Source organism: Gallinula chloropus (assembly GCF_964237585.1).
Source record: "Gallinula chloropus genome assembly, chromosome: 25".
In the NCBI taxonomy this organism is placed as follows: domain Eukaryota; kingdom Metazoa; phylum Chordata; class Aves; order Gruiformes; family Rallidae; genus Gallinula; species Gallinula chloropus.
The window spans coordinates 5,180,404-5,199,466 of NC_140110.1; the positions used below are offsets into that span (position 1 = coordinate 5,180,404).

Below are 19,063 nucleotides of genomic sequence, written 5' to 3' on the forward strand. Positions count from 1 at the left end.
TGAGTTCTCCAGAGCCCACAGCCCACCTTCCTCCCAGCAGTGGCACACTCAAGCCAGCACAAAGCAGACCTCCCAAAAGGGACCTGACAAAAGTCTTCCTGAATCCAGAGAGTCAATGTGAATTGGAAACTGTTTCCCTCAAAGAATCGTTCCCTAATTTCTCACTACCTTTTTATCCTTTGACAGGTCTCCACACTTGACAGCAGCAGATGTCCAACAGCAGCAGCTTCATCACCAAGTTCCTCCTCCTGCCCTTTGCAGCCACACGGGAGCTGCAGCTCCTGCACTTCTGGCTCTTCCTGGGCATCTACCTGGCTGCCCTCCTGGGCAATGGCCTCATCATCATCACCATAGCCTGTGACCACCACCTCCACACCCCCATGTACTTCTTCCTCCTCAACCTCTCTGCTACTGACCTTGGCTTCATCTCCACCACTGTTCCCAAATCCATGGCCAATTCCTTGTGGGACACCAGGGCCATTTCCTACACAGGATGTGTGGCTCAGGTCTTTTTCTTTTTATTTTTTATCTCCACAGAGTACTTTCTTCTCACTGTCATGGCCTATGACCGCTACGTTGCCATCTGCCACCCCCTGCACTACGGGACCCTCCTGGGCAGCAGAGCTTGTGTCCACATGGCAGCAGCTGCCTGGGGCAGTGGGTTTCTCAATGCTGTGCTGCACACAGCCAACACATTTTCTCTGCCCCTCTGCAAGGGCAATACTGTTGACCAGTTCTTCTGTGAAATCCCCCAGATCCTCAAGCTCTCCTGCTCAGATGCCTGCCTCAGGGAAATAAGAGTCATTGTGGTCAGTATCTGGTTTTGGTTTCTGTGCTTTGTGTTCATTGTGGTGTCCTATGTGCAGATCTTCAGGGCTGTGCTGAGGATCCCCTCGCAGCAGGGTCGGCACAAAGCCTTTTCCACCTGCCTCCCTCACCTGGCCATGGTCTCTGTCTTTATCAGCACTGCCTTCTTTGCCTACCTGAAGCCCCCCTCCATCTCCTCCCTGTTTCTGGATCTGTTGGTGTCATTCCTTTACTCGGTGGTTCCACCAGCAGTGAACCCCCTCATCTACAGCATGAGGAACCAGGAGCTCAAGGATGCCCTGTGGAAACAGATAACTGGATGTTTCTGAGTCCCAACAAGCAGCTCATCTTCTGCATATTCCTGACCATGTCACTCCTGTTAGGACTAGTCTGTATTTATTGGCCTTTTTAGTTGTTGCTTTCTTCTGCTCCTCGTTTGTCTAAGCAATTAGAACATGGTCCACAGTTATTCCATTCCTAATGTGGTACCTCTCGGTCTTGTGTGATCCAGACACTGTTTAATGATGAGCTGTGCTCTTCTTGCATCATGCCTGACTGCAAAGGGCCTTCTTTTTCTGTCCCTGTACCTGCATGATCACTGGTCTGTCTCTTTCATCTCACTTGTCATTACAGTGATGCCACCCACAACCCTCCCTGTTTTTCCCAGGGTCCACTTCAGTCTTCAGTTCTCTCCTTCCTCCCATTAAGCAGCATAGGGAGGACTGGGAATGGGTGCTGGGGTCAGCTCATCACACACTGTCTTGGTCACTCCTTCCTCCTCTGGGAAGGACCACACCACTGTGGTCCTGTGCCCCTAGTTTCCCAGCACTCTGGTTTCTCATGCCCCCAGGACCCCGGTTTCCCACGTTTCTGTTTTCCCAGCTCACTGAATTTACAGGACCCCGGTTTCCTGGCACCAAGGTTTCCACAAGCTCCTGCTTTCCTGGGCTCTGCTTTCCCGGGGCACTGATTTTCCATGTCACTTGTTTCCTGCGTTCCCAGTTTTCTGGCACCCTGGTTTCCTGGGACACTGGGGTCTCCTCACCCTGGTTTCCCGCGCCTCCAGTTTCCTTGAACCCAGCTTACCTGCGCTCCCAGTTTCCCACACTCCCCGGTTCTGGTGCCACTGGTTTCTCACACCCCCAGTTTCCCGTGCCCCTTTTTTTCCATTCACCCCAGTTTCCTGGCAGCCCTGGTTTCCATGACTCCTGGTTTCTAAGGCCCTGGTTTCCTGGGCCACTGGTTTCCTGGGCCACTGATTTTCCAGGACGCTGGTGTCCTGTGACCTCAGTTGCCTGGCACCCTGGCTTAGCAGTTTTGCGTCGCTGTGCTGCTGAGATAGATTCTGTAAGAAGCATCTGGAAGATCTCTGCAGGCCCCAGAAAAGTAAACATCAGCCAATTCAAGGCCAAAGTTGCTGCTGACCAGGGCCAAGCCAATCAGCGATGGTCACACCACATCTGTGAATCACATAAAGGAGAAAACCCCCATTCCCCATTCCCTGTCCCTCCCAGTGCTGTGATGGAAGGGGGTGAAAGGGAGAGAATTTATGATTAATTCAAGTCTTTGAAGAAGGGAGGGGTGCAGGGGATTTCAAAGTGTTAAGATCTGGGGAATGAAAGCAGCTGGTGAGGAACCACCGGAACCCCACTCCCCATTCCCTGCCCCTCCCTGCTCCATGTTGGGGTGGAAGAAGGGAGTAAAATTGTGAATGAAGTTTAAGTCTGCTAAGAAGAGAGGGGTGGGGGAAGGTGCTTTAAGACCTGGACGTGCTTCTCATTACCCAACTCTGGTTCACTGGGTGTGTAGTTGCAGTTGTAATAAATGAGTTTTATTTCCTTTATTCTGTGCTGAGTCTGTTTTGCCCATTGCACTAATTGGAAAGTGATCCCTCTGTCCTTATCTTGAATCCTAAGCCTCCTGATATATATGTTTTCTCCCTTTTTTTGGCTGAAAAGGAGAGTGAGTGAGTGGCTTGGTGGGCATTTGGCCTCTAGCCAGAGTCAAACCACCACAGTCCTTTTTGGCGCCCAATGTGGGGCTCCAGGAATTTGAGATAAGGACACTAATTGGCTGAGGGAATGGGCAGAACAGGCTGAACAGAGCTGGGTAGTGAAATAATTGTAGAGAATTTCTGTTGGGATGGGGATTTAAAGAACAATTCTCATCTATGTGTTTCACAGAGGCCAGGGGTGGAGTGTCGCAGTTTCGAGTTGCTGGGTGCTGGGAGAGAATGGGGGCTGCAGAAAATGGGTGCTGTAAGAAGCAGCCAGAGGCTCTCTGCAGGCCCCAGAGAGTAAACATTGGCCGATTCAAGGCCAGAGCTGCTGCTGACCAAGGCCGAGCCAATTGGCGATGGTCACAGCGCCTCTGGGAATCACATACAGGAGAAAGAGAAACACAAGCAGCTGCATTTACCGCCAGAGAAGGGAGCAAAATCCTGACTAAAGTGCAGTCTGCTGAGAAGGGAGGGGTGGGGGAAGGTGCTTTAAGATCTGGTCACACTTCTCATTACCCGACTCTGGTGTCACTGTCTGTGTAGTGCAGTGTCACCAATCAGAGAGTTTTCTTTCCTTCACCCTGTGTTGAGTCTGTTTTGCCGTGTCGTTGATTACAGGATGATCTCTGCCTGTCCTTATCTTGACTCCTGAGCCTCTCAATAGATATTTTCTCCCCTGTCCAAAAAAGGGGGAGTGATAGACCGACTTTGGTGGGTGTCTGGCCTCCAGCCAGGGCTGAACAACCACACATACTAATGTCACAGAACTGGGGCCTCACTGCTTCCTTGCACCCCCTCAGGATGCTGGGAGCTGTGGTACCCTTGTACCACACTCTGCATCATACACCCCATGTGACACTGGCCCAGGAAGAGCCCTGTGGCAGTGCAGGGGGCAGAATCCCACTTCTGTGGGGCTGGCTCTTCTGCTTGATAAAATACTCAGCATCAGATCCACCTGCACAGTGCCTTAGTCTACCTTAAATCACAGACTCCAATTTTCTGCTCTAACCCATTCACGAGGAGAGAGGCTTTCTCAGTAATGGGCCTCAGTGGGGCCAATTAACACTCTACAGCAGTTCAGCTTTTTCTTCTGACCTTAACTCTTGGAGAGACTGCTTCAATCTCCTCACAGGATCTGCAGTTCATGGAATCAGCACCAAATACACCACAGGGCTCATTAAAATTGAAAAAGCCCTAACGAGCTATGTGTCTTTTCTTCAGAGTTTCAAGACTTGTACAGCTAATTGAAGTTTCAGGACTCTAATTAAAGTGGAAGATATCAGTGGGCACTTAATTAAAAAAAAAAAAAAAGAGGTTTCAATATTTTCAGGCTTTTTAGTTTTTCAATTTACAGAAGTGACAGCAGCTTTCTCCAATTGATAGGGAACCAGAGGATCTCCTAAGCAGGTGTGGAAAGCTCACAACAGCTGTCTCCCTGATATCTCACACTGCTTAGATGACCTTCCTCTACACCTCCCCAACTCCACCATGTCTCCAAGGGATGCTTGGGAGTTGCTCTCTTTTCCTCCATCAGGCTTCTGCACTGAGCCTGCAGCTGAATGTTGCAGCCTCTTTGCCACAATTCCCACCCTGTTTACCCTGAGGACTGGCTGGGAATAGAAACAGAATTCTTCCTCATTTTGAAAAAAGTTACAAAAGAAATAAAACACATTCCCCAAGTATGAGTAAAAAACTGTAAGGGGGTGGAGTAAATCCCAAAAGCAAAGGACAGGGCACATGGGCAGAGAGTCTGCTGAACAGGGGCCTTGAGACACAGTCCATTTCCTCAGGGCAGGTGGAAATACCCAAAAGGCAAGTTTCATTGCACAGTGTGACAGTGTCCTGACACCCCGAGGACTCAGGAAGATGTTTATTTCTTCTCCTACTTTTAATGCATATCCCCAGAGCTCCTAACTGAGTCTGATTTGGGGAAAACAACAGTTGATTGTTTGGAAATATTCAGCCAGTGAAAACGTGCTTGTATCTTTTTAAATGTGAAGAAATTTCTCAGGCTTTTCTGGCAGAGCTCCAGCACCCACTTTGGCCTTATTCCTGGCCAAATTTCCTGCCCAGAGCCTTGTCACCAACTCATGACCCTAGTGAACTCCCTGCCCAGCCTCCTATGGTCACTTCTCCTTGGCTGTGTCCCCTGACCCCAGGCCCATGTTTAGAAAATCAAATTGGAGTTTTCTGGGGGAATATTTTCAGTCAAATGAAAATGTTTGTTGAAGCTGAAAATATTAGTGAGTCAGGACTGAGAAAGAAATGGACTTGTGCTGTGTTAGCTGACATCATCAGATTAGTAAAACTCTTTCTAGAAGACAATGTCTCCTCAAAGTCCCCCTGCAACTATACAGAATTTGAGAGGCAAGAATAAACTGATGATAGTGGCTGCACACTGACAAGCTTTCAGGGGAAAGTCACTGCGTGTGGAGGGCCATGGCAGGAAGGAAGATTCCTGGAGGTTTAGTAGAAGCTGCTCAGGGCTGTGGGTGATGAAACGCCTTAAGAATATTGACACGTGCCTCCCTGAATGCTGATTGGAGCAGGAAATCAGAGGGAGCAACTTCAGGATGACAGAGTGAGAAGATACAGACATGCTGTGTCATGGAGCCACTTGGATGTGTCCTGTCACACCACAGGGCCCAGTGGTCGTCCAGTGCCCAGTGAAATGGGGAGGCTTTTGGTCACCAGCTGAGGTTACTCTCTGGTCATCATGAGGATGGAAGCTCGCAGAGTGCCTACACACCCTGTCTCTTCCAACCTGGCACTGCCCTCAAACTTTCTGTGTATTACAATCCTATCTCTTAACCTGGAGCTCTCATCTGTCACCCTACTCTAAATGCCAACACCATAGTTGAAACCCTCACCAGATGCCTGAAGCTTAACCCATACCTAATGCTGAAGCCACCCTCCCCACATCTTCAACCCTTCTCCAAAATGTAACTCATGATTCCCAAAGAGCTACAATGAGGTCAGGGATTGTGAAGGAAAGGCCAGGGAGATGAAGTCTGGGGTAAGAGGAAGATGAAAACCAAGGTGGCATTGCTGGAGAGTTGCTGGTGATGATACTTCTGCTGGAGGAAGCTGGTTGGTGAGGAGCAACATTGTGAGGTGCTTGAGATGCCCGAGAGCTTCATCCAAGAGCAAAGGGACCGTGGGGAAAGACAAGGAAGCAGAACATGAAAGGGACAGCACTTGATCCCTACTCTTGACATGCCAGCCTTGATCTTGGCCCTTCCTTCTAGCCCTAACCAAATCCCCTAAGTCACAAAGCTGAGCAGCCCTGAAATCAATTCCAAGAAGCTCTAAGCAGAATCACAAACCCTCACCCTGAGCCTCACCCAAACTGTAAAGGGGGATCCCTGACCCTTAGCCCTGTGAGGTCATTGAACCCTTGGAGGAGAAAGGTGAGGTGGCATCTATCTCTGAAGGGCTTGTAGGACACAAGGGGAGTGATGGGTGGGGAAGGGGCTTTTATTTCATCTGTGCCTCAGAATCTGAATGGTGATAGCCTGATGCAGAAAGCTCATGTCTTGGGTTGTAACACTGCTTCTTCCTGACAACCTACATCTCACAGGATGGGTCACTCATGCAGGTTCTCCTCCTACTGGTGGATTTCAACTACCTTGTAAAAGCAGAGTGGGGACTGGTAGCAATCCAGGAGTATCCTGGGTTTCATCAAAGATGAGTCCTGAGGTAACAGCCCTACGAGAGGGGATGCATTACTAGGTCTGTTGGTTACCAGTTAGTCAGTAGGACCCCCAAGGAAACTGCCCTCAGCACCAAAGGAGCAGAGAAGAGCTGGCAGATGTTTTAAGATGCTGTCATGGTTTTACCCCAGCTGAGGGCCAAGAACCACACAACTGCCTGCTCCTTAAAGAAAAAGAGCAGGGGAAGAGAGAAGGGGGGGTGTGAGAGGCAAGGGAAGGTAAAAGGAAGGGGCAAATAACCCCAAAACTAAGAAACTAAGAGGCCCGTGGGTTGGGATAAGGATAGTTTACTAAGATAACAGAAAGATACAATATAACAATGCTGACAGGACTTTAGAGAAAAAATATATGAAGCTGTTGATAAACAATGCAGTTTCTCACCAAACCCACAACTCAGGCCGTGCCACCCAGAGCCGTCCCAGAACCCGACCATCCCCCAAAACTGTATGTCCCAGAGCCGCCTCGCTCCTCCTCCCGTCAGCCCCCCCGATATCCTGGGCAGGACGTAATTGGCATAGAATATTCTCTTTGGCCAGCAGAGAAATACGAAGAGCTGAGAAAGTCCTTGACCGTCTGACAGCAACTAAAAACATCAGGGTGTTATCAGCACTGCTTTCATTTCAACTCTCAAACACAGCATTCCATCTGCTGTTACAAATGAAGTTAACTCCATCCTGACCGAAACCAGGACAAGCATGCAAACTTTCTTCCATGATCAGAGATATGACAGACACATTTTTTCCTATGAAATAAATCCTCCACTGTGAAACTCCTTTGAAATTTTCATCACTCAAATAAAACCTCTCCAATTAGTTACGCAGGTCTTAATGTTTTTAAAGTAAATGACTTGAATAGACATGCTGGTAAAGTCTTTCTGTATGATTAATGAGCCACATCGTGTCTTTTCATCTGAGTTCACAGACCTCAGATACCAAGAGGACAGTGAAGAAACCTCTCAAGAAGTTCAAGTCAGGAATGTCATGATCCACACCAGATAGACTGCTTTGGCAGAGGTTAACCCCCGCTGCGTTCCAACCGACCTCAGATTGCTCTGGGTGGCTGGGGGTGGCTGGGCTGAACCCCTGAGTGATGTCCAATTAGGTGCTTTATCGTGAGGAGGTCTTCACAATTCTTGGGAACAGAATTAAGACTCAAAACGCAGTCAAGGTTTAAGTCACTTTATTTGGCCTGCAACAAATGTGCAGGAGAATAGAGGGGGGGGGGGGAACGGAGGGATGGAGGAAGAAAGAGAGAAGAGTGAGAAAGAGAGTGAGAGAGAGAAAGAGAGAGAGATATTGCAATAGCTACCACCATGGAGCTGAGGCGTCCCATCAGTCCGAATCGACTTCACATCAGGTGGGGAGTTCCATTAGTTGCTGGTTGTCATGGTTCAGCACTGGGTGCAGGGGGGTTGTTCCACTGTGGACGTGCACACTAACGTGGCAGTTCTTGGTTATATACAGTTCAGTGATACTTATTCATTAGGTGACCTCATACCCCTGTACATATTCATAACCTGTCCTGTTTCGTATTAAAATGAGTTCCAAGAGGTGATTTCCATCAACTCCTCCCAGCTGCGCCTGTGCACTGCTGTTGGGTGGTGGTCACTGAGGGTCGTGGGGATGAAGTCGGATGGCTCCTCTTCGTCACCGCAAGTAACCTTCTGTCTTGTGCAGACTCAGTTACCCCTTGACTCTGATCCCAACTACAAGTTTGGTTTCAGCAGGTTGTGTGTACCTTCAAGGACAAGGGGGAGCTTGAACTAGTTACAATGAAATGCTTTGCCTGCATTTGTGACCAATTAGAGACAAGCAAGGAATTCATGAACAGATAAGGAGGAGGGGGGGTACTGGAACTTGTCAAAGAAGTCATTTTATTTCCACAGAGCACATAGTCCTTGAGTGTGTAATTTACTTAAGATATGGTGTTAGACCCAAACTTATGTCCCTTTTGATGTTTCTTCTTTATCAGTGAGGCAGAGGCCTTCAAGCCAGGCATTGTTTATGGGAGGTCACTGCTATGGCACTTCAAGCCATCCTGTTAGCAATCCTTCCTTAACCCTTTACAAGCGTCTTAATGCAACATTTCAGCAATGTTGAGACATAAGTCCACTGGTACAGGCATTCGTTGAGGGACATGGTATGTCACACCACCCCGTGGCTCAACATTGCCATCTTATTGATGGTACTCCGTGATAGATAGAGGATAGAGATAAAGTAAGGAGGAAGGAAAAGTGTGTGCACAATAGCTCAATAGCTACAATCAAAATATTCAAACAATTAACAATTTTCAAATTGCATTTGCAATAGTCAGTAAGAACTGTTGACATTAGACAGACATTAATTAACAATTTGAATGTGTCCAATTGCAAAAATCCAAATCACGTCACATTGCTGTCCCTTGTAGTTCAGGGGCTGGGGGAAAACAAACCAATGGTACTTTACATGAACTTTTACGAGGCATATCACCCTTTTGATCTTTGGGCTCGGCAGGCTTATCACCGTCTGGGGGCTGCAAAGTTTGTGTGGCCGCCCCGATTCCCAATTTTTGGGATGACCGACAAACATTCTTTCACCTCCCTCCAAGTTTCCTGCTCTTGTATCGCTTTCTGGAGTGCCTGCACGACCCTCCCCCACGATTTCAGAGTTTTCCCACTAACTGAGGACATAATTTCCTCGGCCAAAGCTTTAGTACATTTATCCCTCACCTCAGGGTGGAGAATATCAACCGGCTGGTCGATGACCTCGATTTCTAAAAGTCTCACAGCGGTGAGAGTAAAATCTTTAACCTGACACTCAATACCCCACTGCTTATGCAATTCCAATACGACCTTCACAAGGGCTTCCATCCTCCTTGTTGGTCCGGGAGCGTCCTCCCCGCCGGGCTGGTCCCGCCTCTCCGGCCACCATTCACCCGAATCAGGCGAATTTCCCGGGTTTCGGCGCCACTTGTTGCCTTTGTTAGGCGTGGCCACCTGGTTCAGGAACGGCACCGGCGCCACACTCTGGCAGCACGGTCCATCAGCTCACAGACACCAATGTGGTGGGCGGCAAATGGCGTTTATTAGAGAGGGGCGCGGGGCTTTATACCCCAGGGGTCTGATGTCACTTCCGTCCGCTTACCTCACTGGCTACCTACTATTGGTTACCTAAGGAGAGGGGGGGGTCCTACCTTTCCGTACAGCCCGAAATCTTCCAACCGCCAGGCCCTATCTACCGACACCAGGTAGAACACATCCAGAGCCTTCCCCTCATCCAATAAGCAGCAGGTCACCTTGTCATAGAAGGAGGTAAGTCTGGTCAAGCACAGTCTGACTTTCCTAAACCCATGCTGACAGGGCCTGATGGCCAGAGTGTCCTGCATGTGCTGCATGGTGGTACTCAAGATGATTAGTTCCATTCCCTTCCCCAGCACTCAGGTCAGGCTGACAGGCCTGTAGTTCCCTGGGTCCTCCTTCTGTCCCTTCTTGTAGATGGGTGTCACATGTGCCAGCTTCCAGTCAGGTGGAACCACCCTGGTCAGCCAGGACTGCTGGTTAATAAGGCAAAGTAGCTTGATGAGCAAATCCACCCCCCACAACCCCCCAGTGCTTTTGGGTGTATCCCATCCAAGCCCATCAACTTCTGCAGATATAAGTGGCTGGGCAGGTAAGTAACCAATTCTCCTAGGATTATGGGGGCTTCCATCTACCTCCCATCCCCATCTTTCCACTCAGGGGTCTTGGTATCAGGAGACAACTGACCATGCTGCTATTGATTGAGGCAAAAAAAGGCATTAAGTACATCAGCTCTTTCTTTATCCTCCATCACAGTGGTTCCCCTGAGATCCAACGTGTGGGAGATTCTATTTTTAATACTTTATCAGTTTTTAATAGATTCTATTTTTTAATTCCTTAAGTACAATATCAAAAGGAGGGACAGAAAGAATATCCCACCTTTATTATAGGTGGGAAACAGAAGTTACAAGGGCTGTAAAAGCCTCCTGAACTGAAATCCCCCCAGGTAACCCACTAGCAGCCCAGTAACCTTGGGGGTCAGGGCGTTCCTAGTCAAGAGAATGGTCCTAAGAGTGCCTCACATCAGTTTTGGGTTCTACTAGGTTCCCCCTTTGATATTTCTAAACATACAGCAATAGCTCCCAAGTAAATCTATGAAGGCTGAACGATGTTCCCGGGCTGAAACCACTCCAGGTAGCCCACAAGCAGCACTGGTAACCTTGGGGTGAATGGAATTCCCAGCCAAGGGAATGGTCCTGTAACACCAGACATCATGTTCTGGCTCTACCAGTGTCCACAGTCAAGAAGTGCTAAACGTCCAGCAATAACTTCCAAACAAAAGGTTTGAGAGCTGAAATATCTTGTGAGCTTGAAACCTCCCCTGGTAGGAGGAGCAAAAGCAGCCCCAGTAAATTTGGGACTCAGAGCTTTCATAGCTGAGAGAACAGTCCTAAGAGTGTGTGATGTCCTTTCTGGGCTCTACAAGCATCCAACTTTGAAAAATGCCAAACGTCCAGTAAGAGCTCCAAACAAAAGGTGTGAGGGAGGAAAGAATTTTCTGGCAGGAAATCTCCCCAGGGAGCCTGCAGGCAGCACCAGTAACCTTGGGGCTCAGGCCCCCCTTCATAGGTGAAGGAACAGTCCTAAGATTGCCTGACTTCATTGTCAGGCTCTACAAGCATCCACCTGTGAAACTGATAAATGTCCAGTAACAGCTCCCAAACAAATTGATGGGAGGTCTGGAAAAGGTTTTGTGGTCTGAAACCTCCCCAGGTAGTAAAGTAGCACAACAAGAAACCTTGAGTGTCAGGGCATTCCTAGCCCAGGCAACGGTCCTAAGAGTGCCTGACGTCATATTTCAATCTACCAGCAACAACCTTGGAAACTGCTAAACCTCCAGCAAGAGGTGCCAAAGAAAAGGAGTGGAGGCTTGAAGATATTCCTGGCCTGAAACATCCCCAGCTCTCCCACTAACTGTGCCTGAGGTAGTTTTCCAGCTCTACCAGAAAAAGTTTCAAAAATTCTAACAACCCAGCAAGAGCACCCAAGCACAAGTTGCAAGAGATGAAGGATCTCCCTGGCCTGAACCCTCCTTAGGTTGTGCACTGGGAGCACCAGTAAAGCTGACCCCCTACACACGCTGCTTGGCCGTAGCAGCAGCTGAGGAGAGAGATTTCATGGTTATTAAACTGTGTCATGTTGAACTGCTGTTTGTTGTCAGAGAAATCTGCCTGTGCCTGTGAGCACAGATGATGCCAGGAAAAGTGTTGGGAGTCCCAGGAGGCCAGTGAGGGAACTGCTGGGCTTGGGGAAGAGCAAGGTTCTCCAGACAGGGTTGGATCTCAAGAGACTGCTTTTCCTGCCTGTCCAGAACTATTTAGGAGACCTCTGTACAAACATCCACTGTAGAATGCTGCTAAAACCTCTTCCATGAACTGAAAAATGACAGAAACAATTTTTTTCTGTATGAAAAAATCCTCCATTGTGAAATTCCTTCAAAATTTTCATCACCCAATTAAAACCTCTCTAATTACTTATACAAGTCTTAATTTTTTAGAGGAAATTACCTGAGGAGATAGGCTTGTAAGGGCTTTCTGGATGTTAATGAGCCTCATGGAGTCTCTGGTGAGACCAGAGACTTCAGCTACAAAGAAGAGACTGAAGAAACCTCTCAAGAAGTTTAAGGCAGGACTAATGCCCAAAGTACCTTGAAGCACCAACAGTCCCCACTGGGAGCCATTCCTGACAAAGCCTCCCCAGGGGCTCGTTAGAGCAGACAACTGGAGGCCATGAGGACAAACCCAGGCAAAGCACAGGCAGCTCTGATGCTGAGGACACCCTGGCTTGGTCTGATGAAGCAGAAATGCCAAGTGCTGACCCCCAGCCCCTGGACTGGGAGATCCTGACCCTCACCTGTGTCTCAGGGCTCTTCCTTGGGATGTGGGCAGTGTGACACAAAGGGAAGGACAGGGGTATGACACATGGAGGCCTCCCCTGGGGTGGGTGCAAGGAGGCAACCATGCTCCATGGCCATGAGGACAATGTGCCTCCTCTGCGGCCTCTGTGGCAGGGACATCAGCCACAGCCAAGGGGGCAAAGACCTATCAGGTACTTGTAGCCTGAATGGCACCCTTGGCCATCTACACCACAGCCCGTGCCACACTGCTTCACACCCCTGTACCTGGTTCTTTGTAGGCTGCAGGGATGCAACACGCTTTCCCACCTCATTGTCACCTAACAATGTCCCTGCCTGTACTGCTGTCTCTCCCTCCTCGCCAGCTGTTCCCACAAGCACGAAGCCACCAGCTCGTCCACACTTCCTCCCAGTGACTTCTTGCACCACAGCACTACCCTCAGAATGACATTTCTTCATCCTCATGTCCACCCTGGCCTTCAGAGCCCTCAGTTCACATGGACTTCCTTTCTGATGTTCTTTCTCTGTAGCACAAAGAGGGCTTCCCTCAGCCTCCCCTTCCCCAGGCTAAAGAAGCCCGGGTCTCTTGGTAGACTTTCCCTGACCACATACATGTTCCTCCTCATTCCTCCAGACTGGGAAGCCCCACACTGGGACTGACTGCTCCAGAGGTGGCATCACCAGTGCTGAGTGCAGATGGACCAGAAGGGCCCTTGTCTGTGCAGCCACACTCCTCCCAGTGCAGCCCAATGTGCTCATGGCCAGATTCCTGTTCAGCACCTCTGACTGCTATGGCAGCCCCTGCAATGCCCAAATTCTTCTCCTTGTGGCCGGTTCTCCACCCGTCACGTCTGAGCTGTCTTGATGTGGGGGTGTTGTGCTGGAACCTTTTCTCATGGTTTCACCCCAGCCCAGAGCCGAGCACCACGCAGCTGCTCTCTCTCTAAGATGGGGGATGTGGGGGAATTGGGGTTGGGGGGAAAGGAAGGGAAAAGGAAACCAAAGAAACCCTAAACCTCATGGGCTGGAATAAGGACAGTTTACTGGGACAGCAGAGAGAGAAACAACAACAACAACAGGACTTTGTGGCAAAATACACACAACAGGTGATGCACAGTGCAGTTTGTCACTGAACCCCACAGCTCTGGCCGCACAGCTCACAGCCATCCTGAAAGCACGTGTGTCCTGGAGCTGAGTCCTCCTGCCCCCACCACACTCCTTTTATGGTGTGATCTGAATGAAATAGGCTTTTTTGGGCAGTTTGGGTCACCTGTCTTGGCTGTGTCCCCGTTCCAGCTCCCAGGGTGCTCCCCACCTTCCCGTTACTATTAGAGAATGAACAACAGAAAAGTCTGATTGCTTGGACACAACTAAAGCCTCCCTGTTATCAGCACTGCTCTCATTCTAACAGCCAAATGTGGCACCACATGGGCTGCTAGAAAGAAAATCAACTGTAGTCTTCCTGAAACCAGCCCACCTTTGTAGACAACAAGTGCACCACAACAGTGGGCTCATTCCTGTAGTCATGCAGTATGGATAATCCAGCAGTAGCAGTAAGTGCTAAAGAACCTGGGACTCTACTGCTGGACATCTAGCATGTTCAGGAGTGGATGATGGGAGAGCCTGAAAATGACATTTTTAGGACTGTTCCTGGTGCTAGGAATGCCCTGAGCCCCAAGGTTAATGGGGCTGTTAGTGGGCTAACTGGGGAGGTTTCAGGGCACCTTTTGCCATGGAGCTGGTGCTGCACATTGAGCAGTGTCGAAGGTGGACACTGTTGAAGCTGGAAATTACATTGGGCAGAGTTACATCCACTCCCATGGCTACAAAAGCCCTGACCCCATGTTCCTGGAGCTGTTAGTGGGATACCAGGGGATATGTAAGGCCATGAACATCTTTCATCCATCACACATTTAGTTTGGGATGTATTGCTGTGCATTTAGCAGGTTCAAAGTTGGACACTGGTATGGCCAGAAATGACATCGAGCAATGTTAGGACCCTCCTTTTGTCTCTGAACACTCTGAGCCCTAAGGTACTGGGGCTGCCAGTGATCTACCTTGGCACCCCAGGATGCCATTGGCCTTCTTAGCCAGGAGGGCAATTTGCTGGCTCATGCTCATCCTGCAGCATATGAAGGGGGTCAGCTTTCAGAGCAGATTCTCTCCAAACCAACTTGTGTTCAGATACATAGAAGGGTCACTTATCAACACATTGAACTTATGAGAAAACTGTTTATTAGACATCTGAAAGATGGGAAGTTTTCCAAGTCTCAGAAGACACTGGAGAGCTGAGCAGCATCAAAATGACCACAGAGCAAGCAGAGGTGGAAACCTGCTGAGAAAAGTGAAGTGCATACATGTCTCTAGGCTACTGAGAAGACAAAACAACCAGCAAAATTCGTACTAAAAACAGACTGGAACATATGTGAGTACCATGGCCAAAGATGAACTGTTAGAAACATCCAGTCCTCAGTTTCCACATGGCATCCTTGAGCTCCTGGTTCCTCATGCTGTAGATGAGGGGGTTCACTGCTGGTGGAAACACCGAGTACAAAAATGATGCTAACAGGTCCAGAAATAGGGAGGAGATGGAGGGAGGCTTCAGGTAGGCAAAGAAGGCAGTGCTAAGGAACAAGGAGACGACAGCCAGGTGAGGGATGCAGGTGGAAAAGGCTTTGTGCCGTCCCTGCTGTGAGGGGATCCTCAGCACAGCCCTGAAGATCTCCACATAGGACACCACAATAAACACAAAACACCCAAAAGCTAAACAGACACTGACCACAAGGACTCCAGTTTCCCTGAGGTAGGCATCTGAGCAGGAGAGCTTGAGGATCTGGGGGATTTCACAGAAGAACTGGTCAACAGCATTGCCATGGCACAGGGGCAGTGAAAATGTATTGGCTGTGTGCAGCACAGCATGGAGAAACCCACTGCCCCAGGCAGCTGCTGCCATGTGGACACAAGCTCTGCTGCCCAGGAGGGTCCCGTAGTGCAGGGGGTGGCAGATGGCAACGTAGCGGTCATAGGCCATGACAGTGAGAAGAAAGTACTCTGTGGAGATAAAAAATAAAAAGAAGAAGATTTGAGCCACACATCCTGTGTAGGAAATGGCCCTGGTGTCCCACAAGGAATTGGACATGGATTTTGGAACAGTGGTGGAGATGCAGCCAAGGTCAGTAACAGCGAGGTTGAGGAGGAAGAAGTACATGGGGGTGTGGAGGTGGTGGTCACAGGCTATGGTGATGATGATGAGGCCATTGCTCAGGAGAGCAGCCAGGTAGATGCCCAGGAAGAGGCAGAAGTGCAGGAGCTGCAGCTCCCGTGCGTCTGCAAAGGGCAGGAGGAGGAACTGGCTGATGGAGCTTCTGTTGGACATCTGCTGCTTCCATCAAGTGTGGAGACCTGTCCAAGGAGGAAAAAGGTAGTGAGAAGTTAGGGAACGATTCTTTGAGGGAAACAGTTTCCAATTCACATTAACTCCCTGTATTCAGGAAGACTTTTGTCAGGTCCCTTTTGGCAGGTCTGCTTTGTGCTGGCTTGAATGTGCCACTGCTGGGAGGAGGGTTGGCTGTGGGCTCTCAAGAACTCAGTCCTGCCTGGCAGCAGTCAGTAAATAGAAGGATGGTGTGATCTCAGACTAAATCCCCTGTGGATAGGAATGAGCTTTTCAGCACTGTCACTCCAATATCAATGAGGGCAGACCAGAGCTTTGGAGCTTTGGTTTTCTCCTGACTGAGAGCTGAGGAATCCAGTCTCACAGGGCAGAGCTCCAAAGCCCTCCTGCAGTCTCATCCTACCCAAGGAGGATCTCAGCTCCCCGCTCCCAGCCAGGGACACCCAGGGCTCAGTGCAGCTGCCCACACACAGGTGATGAGTGGCATTGCCACGGCCTCTGTGCCGAGATGTCTCCTGCATGGGGCTCCTCTCCTGGGCACAAGAGTCCCTGGGAGAGCGGTGCCATTGTGGGAGGCAGCTGCAGCCCAGCAGGAGCTGCCTGGAATTCCTCAGTCCTACAGATGGGGGTTCTGAAGTGAGGGTCAGCTCAGTGCCAGCCCCATAATTGGATGTGCCCAGAGTCCCAGGAAACGGTGGGAGAAAGGCAACTAGGACAGGAGAGGAAATGGCAAGAAACATTCCACAGGAGGCTGGAAGGACAGGCACTCAGAGGGTTCTTCTGTCTGGGACAAGGACCCTCCACCATATTTCCATGTGTCAGACTTTACATCCACTGCTTCTTTCCACAGTGCAAATGCAGCCATGCCCAGGAGAAGACAGCTGTCCTGCCCTGTCCCTCTCATGGGGCAGAAGGGCATCCCCTCCAGGCAGCACTTTCTGGTCCTGTAGAGAACCTGTCCTCCTGACAGACCCCACACACTGCCCCATGTCCCAGCTTTAGGAGATCCCTCCAGGAACAGAACCTGCATTGCCCTGCACCCACAGACATACCAGGGAGAGGCTGCAGAGATTTCTCCTCCAGTGAGCTCTCAGCATCCATCAGCTCTCTCAGCCTCACAGGTCTCCCCTCGGTACCTACAGGCAGTGTCCCCAGCCCTGTGTGCTTGGCAGAGGAGCTGCTCCTGGGTAGAGCTGTCTCTCTGCAGCGCTGCCGGGTTGCCATGAGCTCCCTCCATCCCAGGAGCCTGGCCAAGCTCAGCAGGAGAAGACCAGTTCTTGTAGGCTCCCTCCTGGTGCCTCAGATCTCATGGGAATCGTTCTATGATCTCATCTCTGACAATCTCAGGATGTCCCTGCACAGGGCCTGGGGTCAGCGCTGGGTATTTCTGCTTCATCAGACCAAGCCAGGGTGTCCTCAGCATCAGAGCTGCCTGTGCTTTGCCTGTGTTTGTCCTCATGGCTCCAGTTGTCTGCTCTAATGAGCCCATGGTGAGGCTTTGTCAGGAATGGCTCCCAGTGGGGCCTGTTAGTGCTTCAAGGTACTTTGGGCATTACTCCTGACTTGAACTTCTTGAGAGGTTTTTTCACTCTCCTCTTTGTAGCTGAAGTCTCTGGACTCACCAGAGACACCATGAGGCTCATTAACATCCAGAAAGTGCCGTGATGGAGAGAGATGGGACACAGCTTGATGCAGCAAGAGTCGGTTTATTGCACAGAACCATTCCTGTTTATGTGCTCTGCAGACGGCTGCTTTCTGTCAAACACACCCTGTTCCTGGGCTACAGCTGATTGGTCAACGTTTTGCTGTCACAGCAGCATCTCTATCTTCTCACGCGAATAGAACTTCTAAACCCTCGTCAGACAGCAGATAGACCTTAACAACAGAGGACACTCTTTCCTGGAGCCTGTCCCAGCAGGGGGCCGGCAACGATGCTGCCACCTTGTTTAGTTTCCCCGAGGTTCATGGCCTAAAGGCTCCATCCCGTTATCTGTTAACCTGGCAGAGCTTGAGGTTTTGTTTCTCAAGGTGCATGCCACACCTCACAATCCTCTTACCTCACAATCCCCTTAACTCACAATCCCTTTACCTCACAATCCCTTTATCTCACTATCCCTTTACCTCACAATACCCTTGCCTCACAATGCCGTTACCTCACAAACTCCTTCCCTCACAATCCCATTAACTCACAATCCCCTTACCTCACAATCCCTTTACCTCTCAATCCCCTTACCTCACAATCCCCTTAACAGAAAATCCCTTTACTTCACAATGCCCTTACCTCAGAATTCCCTAACCTCACAATGCCTTTACCTTACAATCCCCTGAGCTCACAATCACTTTAGATCACAATCCCCTTACCTCAAAATCCCTTTACATCACAATCACTTTACCTCACAATCCCACTACCTCACAATACACTTCCCTCACAATCCCCTTACCTCACAATCCCCTTACCTCACGAATCCCGTTAACAATCTAACCCTTTACCTCACAATCCCCTTACCTCACAATACACTAACCTCACAATCCCCTTACCTCAAAATTCCCTTAACTGAAAATCCTTTTACCTCACAATCCCCTTACCTCACAATCCCCTTACCTCGCAATGCCCTTGCCTCACAATCCCCTCACTTCACAATCTCCTTACCTCACAATCCCTTTACCTCACAATCCCCTCACCTCACAATCCCCTTACCTCACAATCCCCTTACCTCACAGAATCACAGAATCTTAGGGGTTGGAAGGGACCTCAAGAGATCATCGGGTCCAACCCCCCTGCCAAAGCAGGCTCCCTATCTCATATTACACAGATAGGCATCCAGACGAGACTTGAATATCTCCAGAGAAGGAGACTCAACCACCTCCCTGGGCAGCCTATTCCACTGCTCCGTCACCCTCACTGTGAAAAAGTTCTTCCGCATGTTGGTGCGGAACTTCCTGTGCTCCAACTTGCAGCCATTGCCCCTAGTCCTGTCCCCACAGACACTGAAAAGGGGCTGGCCAAATCCCCCTGCGTCCCAAGTCTAAGATATTTATAAACACTAATTAGGTCTCCCCTAAGCCTTCTTTTCTCCAGGCTGAACAGACCCAGCTTACTCAGCCTTTCCTCATATGGGAGATGTTCCAGGCCCCTAATCATCTTCGTGGCCCTTCTCTGGACTCTCTCCAGGAGATCCCTGTCTTTTTTATACCATGGAGCCCAGAACTGGACACAGTACTCCAGGTGGGGCCTGACCAA

At 49.8% G+C, this 19,063-nt stretch overlaps 2 protein-coding genes across 2 annotated transcripts; one reads left to right on the forward strand and one right to left on the reverse strand.

The window, feature by feature from the left end:
• Positions 1-209: 209 nt before the first annotated feature.
• LOC311200809 (olfactory receptor 14A16-like) lies at positions 210-1,136 on the forward strand (the record flags this gene model as incomplete). The annotated part of the gene is made up of 1 exon (XM_084275115.1): positions 210-1,136. One exon carries the CDS (start codon positions 210-212, stop codon positions 1,134-1,136), a length of 927 nt encoding a protein of 308 aa, XP_084131241.1.
• A 13,744-nt stretch (positions 1,137-14,880) lies between these two features.
• Positions 14,881-15,804, reverse strand: LOC311200895 (olfactory receptor 14A16-like; the record flags this gene model as incomplete). Its single annotated transcript, XM_084275198.1, has 1 exon — positions 14,881-15,804. The coding sequence occupies one exon, from the start codon at positions 15,802-15,804 to the stop codon at positions 14,881-14,883; it is 924 nt and encodes a 307-aa protein (XP_084131324.1).
• Between the last annotated feature and the right edge of the window lie 3,259 nt (positions 15,805-19,063).